The sequence below is a fragment of the Otolemur garnettii genome, unplaced genomic scaffold, assembly GCF_000181295.1.
Source record: "Otolemur garnettii isolate 467f Iridium unplaced genomic scaffold, OtoGar3 scaffold00297, whole genome shotgun sequence".
Taxonomy (NCBI): Eukaryota; Metazoa; Chordata; class Mammalia; order Primates; family Galagidae; genus Otolemur; species Otolemur garnettii.
The window spans coordinates 387,528-398,519 of record NW_003852692.1 but is presented as its reverse complement, the minus strand read 5'-3'; the positions used below and the strand labels follow the sequence as shown (position 1 = coordinate 398,519).

The window sequence follows — 10,992 nt, the reverse complement described above, 5'->3', positions numbered from 1 at the left end:
ACCTTAGGTGTATGTGGCTGGCACCTTAGCCGATTGAGCCACAGGCGCCGAGCCCACTTATGATCTTTAAAACAAATTTTGGTTTTCTTTTTTGTACTTATTCATTTTTGTAAAGTTTATTCCTAAGTATTTTACATTTTTGAAGCTATTTGGAATTAAACCTGCTACTATATTTCTAATGACACGTCTTCTCTTGTGAAAGGAAAGCTTTCCCAAGGCCACCTATTAACTTCAATAGGCCACCTATTAACTTCAATAGTTTTAGCCATCACTTACATTCCATTTCCTGACACTTTCCCAATTATAAAACGAGATGGATTGAGTTCTCTCAAGTATTTTCAGTTCTCTAATGCAAACACTGTAATCATTTACATTAAAACTGATACTTGTTGAATGCTAAGTTGATGATTAACAGAAATAAGAAAAAAAGACATAATTATCATGGGACTAGACAGTTCACCTATGAAATAGAAAAAATAATTTCCTATGCATTGTACATTAGTATTTTGACATCAGTGCCAATATGAATTGAGTTGCTCAATCTCTGTTTTGCAGTAACTTAACCTGTAAAAGGAATAGCTAATCTGTCCCCTCTCATAAAAGCCATGTCATGAGTAAAATTCAGTGAGGAAAATGTATAGCACAGTATTTTGGAGTCATGATGTCACCTGAAAGATTAATAAAGATAACAACAAAATATGAAATGAATTGTATAATGTATGATAGCACTTAAAACAGTCTTAAAGATCTGGGTTTTTATAATGGGCCTGTGGACCAAGAATACTTACGAGGGCTGGTATCTGGAGCAATGACGACAAGGCCGTGTTCTGAGGCAGCTTGATGATAACCAGATTTTGATATAAAATTTTGCTCTGTGCATGTTAAACCTGCAGATCAAAAATACTGTTATCTCATGCTATTCTGTGAATGGCTTAGAAGCTTTAATCTTTTATAATGCAGAAAAACAAGCTCTCACTTGGTATTATTAAATGTTTTGCATTAGAAATAATTTTAAGACACTAAAATTACATTTCTAACAAAATGTATAATAGTATTAATCTAAAAACTGTGTTAAATGACCCCTTAACTATCCTTTTAAAAAGTACTCCAGTTTTAATTGCTGAAATCCTTTAGCCAGATGTGTTTGGGAATTGAGAATTTTTCAAACTGTGGAATGGCAATATGGTGCATAATCCCAATATGAAAACCACCCCCAGTGAAGTGTTCTCAAACATGCTAATTAAATATGGTATTTCTGCCTCAAAACATAAATATTCACAATAAGTAAGCTAATACCAAGGCCATCATGATGTAAATTAAAATTTTTTATATACAGGTAGCTCTCAGTAACAAAATTCAGCTTAATTATCTTTGCATTCCTCACTGAACTAAAGAGTGTAATGGTGACCACACAACTTCCTGGCACTGAGGGGTAGCCCCAGTTTTTAGCACTGTTTCTGTTGTTCCTCCTAGCTCTCTGCTTTTCAGTCAGGTGACAGAAGAGATGACTTAATTATCTTACAGGTACCAAATACTACACGTATAATGTGCGAATGGCCAAGAATGCATCAGCAAAAAATGCTTGAGTTAAGCACCACTTAACCTTACAGCCTTTTTATAATGGCCAATGTTGCATACCATTAATTAGCATGATGCAATATTAACTACAAAATACTTTATAGTTTCTAATTATCCCATAACAGCCAGCACAGACTTATGACATAGCTGTTCATAAAAATTTGTTAAATTAATAAACAATTATAAGAAACAAAGTTGCAAGTATCATTGGATAAAGTGTTATAGGGGTTTATGGTTAAACTGTTAGGAAATACAGACTTTCACAAGTCATGGCAGAAGAACAAAGTCATTATTTATCTACCACATTCTTAAAGTTTTCCAGAAATATGGCAGCAATATTGTGATGGAGCAGTTCCCTAAATACTGATTAAAAAAATGAGCAATTTTGCTGACCTTAAGGTACAAATGCAGGGTAACAGTGTAGAAAGCATGGGTTTGGGATTTCAGACAGCATCTGGTTCTAAGCGTCACTTGTCCACTTATTAATTACCCAACTTGAATATTCTGAGACTCACTTCTTTCATTCAAAACATGTAGATAATATTGCCTATTTCTACCCCATTAGTAAGATTAAATGTGATAACATGAAAGAATCTTGAATTGTGTCTGGGACATAGTATCTTGCACTTGAGAAATGTAAATTTGTTAGCTACCAGAGAAAAATTTATTTTTTTTTCTAGTTAGAATATAAATTCCTTGATTATAGTAGTAAGGAGTGAACTGTACATTCACAGAAATGAAGATAACTGCACTAGAAGGATTACTCTCAAAAGTATGTGGTTACTAATTAAAATCTACTTGACCAACTACACTTATTTCATATGAAGAGCTGGAATTTGGGGTATAACTCACATGCCATACAAGCCACCCATTTAATGTCTACAATCCTGTACCACTAGTATATTCACAGTTATGGAACCATGATCACTATTATAATTTTAGAATATTTTCATCACTCCAAAAAGAAATCCCATACCCACTAGTAGTCAATTCCCATTTATCTGGATCCTTTTCCCTTGGCCCTAGGCAGACACCAGTCTACTTTCTGTCTCTATGGGTATGTCTATCCTGGGCATTCCTATAAATGGAATTTAGCAACATGTGGTCTTTTCTGAATGGCTTCTTTCACTTAGCAGGTTTTCAAGATTCATCGTGTTGTATTATTGAATGTATGAAAACTTCATTACTTTTTAATGTAGAATAATATTCCACTTAATGGATATTATGCTTTTTATTTATCATTTCATCAATTGATGAACATTTGATATGTTTCCACTTTTGGCTTTTAAAACGTGCTATGAACACTCACAGTTTCTGTGTGGACAAATGTTATCAATTTGCTTGGGTACACAGCTAACGAAGGGCTGTGTTGATGGTCACCTTGACTTGGGAAAGATGAAGCAGTGTACGTGGACTTTTAGGATTTGAGTTTGGATGTTTTGATTTCAGCTACTTTATTAGTTTCAGTAATATTTAACAAATGATTTACTTTGTCAGTCACTGTTTTCCTTCAACTTACTGGGAAGCAAACTTTCTAAAATTCTTTCGTCATCATTTCTCAAGTACACTGGTCAGGCAACCTTACTTTTTTCCAGAAAATCAAGGCTTAATTTCCAAGGTCTATCTGTTCTTCGGCATCTCGCTAAGGAAACTGTCCTGTCTTTGATGTAAACAAATAAAAATTCTATACTTTATACTCATAAAGGTCTAATGACATGTCTTGATAGACTTCAATTCAGGTTAGGTGTTTTGGGTCTTATTATTATAACACCAATAGCACAGTATTTTGTACTTCTGATTTGGGTTAATATTCTTTAATACACTGCCACACTAGAAAAAAATTTTTTTTCTTTGGGGGGGGCCACAGTTTTATTAGCTATCAAGACAGGTCAAGAGTCCTATGAGTTACATATGCTTCATGAAGCCTGGGCCCAAAATACAACTCACATGGCAGTTAATGCATTATGACTTTAAAGAGATATGACTTTAGTAGCTTTCACCAGAAACAAATGTATAAAGAACTTTTTCAACCTCACACTGTTATGGGACCTTGGAAAATATTTAGCTTCTCTGGACCTAAGTCTTCTTTTCATGAATTACATGACTTCCAATATAATCTTTAACTACGCAATATTACGTTTTCTTTTTTTTTAATTTATTTTTATTATTTTTTTTTTTTTTTTTTTTTTTTTTTTTTTTTTTTTTTGCAGTTTTTGGCCGGGGCTGGGTTTGAACCCGCCACCTCTGGTATATGGGGCCGGCACCCTACTCCTTTGAGCCACAGGTGCCGCCTGCAATATTATATTTTCTAAAGCAAGCATCTAATTTTGTTGCTGTTGCTTTTGGAAATATCTAATGTTCTTTTAGCAAAATTGGTGTTCTTCATTCAATCACAAAAATACTTCACTGAGATAAAAATCAGCTAAGCAAGTGATGTAAAGAACATCAGAAATCAAGGAGAGAGGCATAAAAACCTATCTGTTGGGTAAAGGAAGACTATTCAAGTGACAGCACACCGAAAGCCCCGACTTGAGCATCATAAAAGGTATCCGTGTAACAAAAACATTTTTATTCCCTTAATATGTTAGAAAAGAAATCAGATAAGCACTTAATTTTAAAAATGAAATAGTTACGCTTATTTTCGAAGATTGATATTTGGGGCTTATCCTTCATGATACATATGTAAATAACCACTTTTAAGGAAATAAAATTAAAATAGTATTTCATTGTTTTTCTATAACTTTCCTGACTGTTGCCAGAGCAGCTCTATGGAGTCCACTTAAAATATTTTATAGAAGAATATTATTCTAATTGACTGATAAAGGTTCTATAAACTCCAGAAATGCTTGGGTAGGTTCAGATGAAGTAAATAAATTTTCTAAGCTCTTGCTTTTGAGGCCAGAATTTTATATTCTCTGTAAAAGGACGTGGTCTGACTGAATAAGAAATGAAATAAATGTAATTCAGTAGGTCTGAAATTATTCTCAGGATAAATTAACAACATAGACTATGGACAGGCCCCTAGAGTTTTTTATAAATGGCTCTGAAAGCACCATCAAGTCAAAATCAGAGTGTAAGAAAAGCCATCAAATACATAATTCTTACCGGACAGCCAATACAGTGCAGGGCACTTTCCACTTTCTGCCTTTGGTGGTAAGTAGACAGCAAATTTCATTTTGCAGTTTAGTTCAACACTGTAATTGTAACAACAAAATATGAATGCCTCTTATTGATAAAGACAGAAACGAAATGAGCACTATGTAAAAAGATAGATAGTACAGGTCCAAAATAAGTGATTTAATGTCTGAAATAAGTGATTCCACTCAACATACAAGGGCTATACTTTGTCCCTTCTAGAAAGTATAAGGCCAGTTCAGCATGTTGGTCTATTATCCAATTTATGCTTTGGAGAGCACTGTCATTTTGGGCAGAATAAATTTTAAAAATAAATGCAATCCCCAATATGGCACTTGTATTATTAAAAGAAAAGCTGTTTATGTTTTTTAAAGAGGCATATAAAATAACAAATCACCTTTTATAAAAAAGTGAATTCTAAACATCTTAAATTATACATTTGCTCATGGGCACTGAAATGTACATCTTTTAATCACTGATACTTTATCATAATCACCATTAATACAACTAGATACTATAATTTTGATAAAAACCAAAAGTATTTTTCCCTGGAAGCAATAATTCATGCAACAATAATCTCTCATGGGTTAAAGAATCATATAGATATACGTAAACTCTTATCACTTCAGAATGAACAGCTGCCTTTTTGTTAAAATTATGTATGTATATATAAAGTGGACAGTAACTGCAAAGAATTACATCTACAAACTTTGAAAAACTAGTACTCCCCTGCCCCTCAACCTTCCTATTTCCCACATTCAAGATAGTCACTTTACCTTTTATTTGATTCTTCTGGTCTTTACCTTACCTAACTAACTCTTGTTTTCTACAATTCACATGGCAGTTAATGTGAAAAATCAATTTCTTGATTTTTCAGATTAGTTATTATCTACTGACTTACCATTACAGAAAAATTTTAGTTAACTTTCACTGTCTTTGCTCACTGCACCCCCTACATCTCTCTTTCTTATCTTCTCATACACAACTTTGGTTAATCCATACTAAGAAGTTACAAGAGCTATTCTGAGAGGAGCCATGTGGTATACTAAAATACTTCCCTTTTCTTTCAATTTTTTTTCCCTCATTGAGTTAGCAACTCTTTTTGTTCCTTGGCTATATTTACTCTTTTTAGGTACAGACTCCCACAAATGCCCCAGTAATACTAATGGAACCATTCTGTATGTTCCCTTCTATTCTCTGCACATGTTGATTTTATTTTTCCATGTTATTTTAAACATCTTTTTTTGTTGGTGGTGATTGGAAGTTGTAAGACGTTTCTGACATCTGTTTTTTAGGTCTTCAACTGTTAGGAGAGTTGTGATATTTTCTTTCATTATAGACTGTATCAAGTCCATGTCCAAGGCAGGGATATTTTCCTTTATCCACCATCAGGTGCATGAACACTTGTCAGTTGGTAAAACCAAGTGAGCATAATATTATTGCAAGATGGCTGGTGCCTTGAGATTTTTCGCGTATATTTAAAAATTTGTTAAGAGGGTAAATCTCATGTTGTGTTCTTATAACAAATTTCTTAAAGAAGACCTTTCTCAAGTGGCTGTGGAGTGTAAGAGGTCTGAAAAATGTTCAAACAATAATATTAACACTTCTATAAATGAGTAAAAATAGCATTCTTAAGTGGGGCTCTGAAACCCGTCCCTATCGTATGATTAAGATGCTACTCAATTACCAAAAGGAAACATGTCTAATCTCATACATACAGATAGATCTGGTATGGCCTCTCCGTATTTATCAACTGCTACCCATGCCAGTTTCCTAAGTGTTTTTGCCAATACAGTCCTTTCTATTAATGTCATCTACTTAACACACTTTTCCTCAGGGCCATGGTGTTTTATTATGTGGCTCCCAAGGTAGAGAGATGTGTAAGTTATATATGCTTCATGAGGCTCTGGGCTCAAAACTATCTTGAGTTAAATACAATATACATGGCAGTTTATGTGATACAAAAGTATTTTTCTTCAGACAAGTACTATCTAATGAAACTTTCTATAGTGACAACACTGTTTCACATCTGTACTTGCCAATACCACAGCTTATAGTAAGGTGACTACTGAGCCCTTGAGATGTGGCTAGTTGGGAATGAATTTTTTAAATATAACTAATCTAACTTAAATAGCTATCGTTAACTACTGACTACTATATCTCCACCCTTTTGATTTGCTGCTTTCCACACTGCTTTATAGCTGCAGCCTCAGCACTGCCACACTTATCTGGAAATTTTTCTCTTCTGATCCTGTTTCTTAGATCTCATAGCCTCAGCCATTCTGTTTTAGTCCCTCATTTTGGTGAAACATCTATCTTTCAGTTGCTTCCACAAAAGGGGCTGCCAGGGAAATATACTTTTGAGACCTTAGCTAGATGCAGTATCTTCATATACTCTCATGCTTAGCTGAGGGTTTGACAGTCACTGGCTGCTCTGCCCTCCGGCTCCTGCTCTTGAGCTGTCTCAGGGCTTTAACATCCTTAATCCATTTCCTCTCTGCTAAGTTGGAGAATTTTCTTTTTGTTCTCAATGCTCTGACACTTCACAGCACTGTTGGTGAACATCAATTATCATCTATCACGCAGGACTTTTCTAATCTGTCAACTTAAACACTTGAGTTCCAGGAATTCTTGAATTCTTTCTTTATTCTTTATATATTCATACTTATGAATATATGTTTTTTAATGTTGGACTTCTTGGATGAGTCCTCTGACTTTCTCATCTCTTCTCTCTGATTTTCTACTTCCGTCTTATTCTACTTTAAAAGTTCAACTTTATCAACTAACCTTTCTAGTGAGTTTTGTAATTTCTCTTATCAGATTTTCAGTTTCTGGGTTCCTTTTATACATTTTTTTTGGTTTTTTTGATCATGAGACAGAGTCTTATTATGTTCCCCAGGCTGGACTCAAAACTTCTGGGCTCAAGTGATCCTCCTACCTCCACCTCCCCAGTAGCTGGGACTACAGGCGTGTGTGCCTGGCTGCTTATTTGTTCTTGAATATTTTTATTAGTGTTCTCTGACACTGGAGATTAATTATTAGCAACAACACTTGAAGTTTGTCTCCCTGTTCAGTTCATTTCTTCTTGATTCTATGTCTAAGTGTCTTTCAAATTGTCTTTATATAAAGGTCTAGTGATTTTTAGTGGTCTACCCCTATTTAAGAGTTAAACACTACATATCTGATTGAAATTAGTATGCCTATTGGTGGGGCTGTCAACCTTTGCTTCACTGCAGAGAAGTCTGGCTGGATCATTCTGTTGACAAATCTCAGTATATTGAGATCTCTTTTTTTGAGCTAGTCAAATTCCCAATAAGAAAATTCTTCTAAAGAGTATAAGCTTAACTCCCCTAACTTTGGAAGCTAGTAAAAGAAATTAGCGTACAAACTTTCTCCATCTATTTGCAGTATCACACCTCCCACCGACTGTGCCTGGTACTCCTTAGTACAGACTTTTCTGTTTACCTTCTCTAGAGAATACATCTCCAATTTTGTTGTCAGAGGTGGGGAGGAGTAGTGCCCCAGCTGCACAGGGAGCTGGGACTTCTGAGATATATTTGCTTTTTAAAATGTATTTTCAACTAATCTTCCATTTTCTGAACTCCATTTTTATTCTTACTTCCAGGTATATGTGGTGCATCCAATTCCTATGGCTTTATGTAAATTATATCATTTCTTAGCTTTCTCTTACTGATGTTTAGAATTTACCTTTCTAGGTTTTACTAAGTCAGGTACTACCTGTCCATCTGTATTCATGCTTTTAAAATATCATTCTTAACTCCTGTCCTCCACTTCTTTATTCCTTTGTGTGTGTTGGGGGGAGAGGGTTATGTTTAATTCCTCTACTTAATGCGACACTAGTCAGATTTTGGAAGGTATGTGTTTAATTTGCCAACTTTATCAGGAAGTCCAGGTGTCTTTTCTTTCAATATTAAAAGATCCTCAGGGAAGACGTCCCTAAAAGTTTACTGGCAATATAGGTATTTTCAATTTCAGGAGAACATCAAATCAAAGCTTGAAGACATCTCTCTGTTTAGCTCTTCCTTACCTCACATAGTCATCAAGACCATAGCCAACTAAGTCTCGTATCGTCAAAGTGATAACCACAGAGAGAGTAAACAGGTTTAAAGGTGAATGGAGGTACCACAATATCTAGACAAAGATTTGTTTAAAAACAGAACAAAACCAGAGACATCTAAAATTTTATCTTAGTAGTTACCTGTCATGTTCAAAAACTTTCTGCAATCCCCCAAAGCACTTATTGCTGGAAATCTGTTTCAAGGCCATTCTTCTCCTATTAGTAAAGATTAATCTGATTAAATTCTAGAAAAAAAAACTTCAAACAAAACTTATGTTGCCAGATAAATTACCTTTATATACTGTTTTCCATCCAGAATTTTTTTCCACATACTGTTTTTCTCTGGCAAATATTATTAAGCACTGTTTAAATTTCATATACACATTTACACTTTTTACTTACTCTAAGACACCTTAGCACTTTGGTATATCATAAGTAATTTATTAACAAGCTTTTTGTTGTTGATGTTGACTGACTCAAATTCTTTTTAAAGGGAAGCAGATTTGTTATTATAAATGAGAATAAACAAAACAAACAAACAAAAAAAGACAAGACAGAAAGAAAGAAAAAGAAAAAAGGCAGAAAATAAATACTACTAATAGGTTACTTTAAAAGATTAGAAATTGTTAACAGTTTACCTATTACCTACAGCAAGTCAAGGGTCTGGCATGACTGATTATGGGTGACTTTAAAATTAAAGAAAAATGATGTGATAATAATGATTTTGATAATAATCATATAACATTGAACAACACTAATATTATGACAGATATTACTTATGCTGCAGGAGTTTTTGAAAGAAAATGATACAAAAACTTTTAAATCAACCTCTCTCTTTTTATAATAAACCAACAAGACAAGCCTGTTAACAATCTTTTCTTTTAAATTTTTTAATTTTCACATAATTAAATTTTCACATAAAAAATAAGTTTTAACCTACACATAAAACACCACATTACTTTTTAATAACGAATAAGAGAAAAATAGTAAGCCATCTTTATCATAAGTGCCTGCTGAGCAAAGAACCACACTGATTCTGATGTGTTCCAGGAGGAACCCCCTTTTCAGGGCAGCGACTATGGCTCAGTGAGTAGGGCGCCGGCCCCATATACCTGAGGGTGACAGGTTCAAACCCAACCCCAGCCAAAGTGCAAAAAAAAAACACAAAACCGGGCATTGTTGCGGGTGCCTGTAGTCCCAGGTACTCCAGAAGAGAATCGCCTTAGCCCAAGAGCTAGAGGTTGCTGTGAGCTGTGACATCACAGCACTCTACCAAGGGCAACAAAGAGAGACTCTGTCTCTTAAAAAAAAGAAAGAATTCCCTTTTTATGCCTAGAAGATATAAAATAAAGAGACAGAAAATATATTGCTGTCCTACATACTAAATAAAAAGCTTTAAAAAGGAACAGGTGTAACCACCCTGGTGGTCTCTTCAGTGACATGCACTAATACATGCTGATAAATTTGCAGTCATCAGGGTTACTTTTACAAAGATATGTAACAATCATCTTGAAAAGTTCATTTTGAAAATGTCTTTGTAATTTCAATCCCATCTTTAACGCAGTCTCTTCAATAAACCCAAATACTTAATTTTATATTAGAAAACTGGGATTTGAACCCAGAAAGTCTGACATCAGAGCCCCTACTCTTAACTGCCATGCTGTACTAACTCTGGAGAGCCTTTACATATGCTTTCTAAAGACATGCTAAGATTCACTGAATCTTTAGGATTAGGGTATTACAATTTTACACAGAGACCTTATTCTCTGTTAACAGTTTTGTTTTTAATCTAGAAAAGACTATTCTTTGCTTTTATTCATTAATTTATTTTTTGAGACAGAGTCTCATCCTATGCCCTGAGCAGACTGCACTGGCATCATAGCTCACTACAACCTGAGACTCCGGCTATGGGCATCCCGCTACTCTTAAACAACAAACTCTTACAAGATGTTACCAGTTACTGAATATTAACTTCAACTATTCTTGTTTGTGATCCTATCTTAACAATGAACTTACAGAGACAGCGTATAATTTTAATATACATACTTATGAGACTAAAATAAAATTTATTTGCTCAATTATTCTACAGTGAAGTCCAAGTTCCTAACAGGAACTACGTCTGCTTTCCCCAAACATGGTATACTGAGTATATACCTGGTAGCTAATAATTATTACTTGAATTGATGAATCCTTTTTTTTTT

At 34.4% G+C, this 10,992-nt stretch overlaps 1 protein-coding gene across 1 annotated transcript in view; it reads right to left on the bottom strand.

Annotated features, from left to right (window-relative positions):
* The window catches only part of ESD (esterase D), a 23,146-nt gene that overhangs the window by 10,811 nt on the left and 1,343 nt on the right, over positions 1–10,992 (bottom strand). Inside the window, exons 2-4 of the mRNA XM_023508954.1 lie at positions 8,933–9,007; positions 4,684–4,772; positions 789–887 (exon numbers count right to left, since the gene is read on the bottom strand). Coding sequence (XP_023364722.1) covers positions 789–887; positions 4,684–4,772; positions 8,933–9,007 — 263 coding nt within the window. The remainder of the gene's footprint in view (positions 1–788; positions 888–4,683; positions 4,773–8,932; positions 9,008–10,992) is intronic.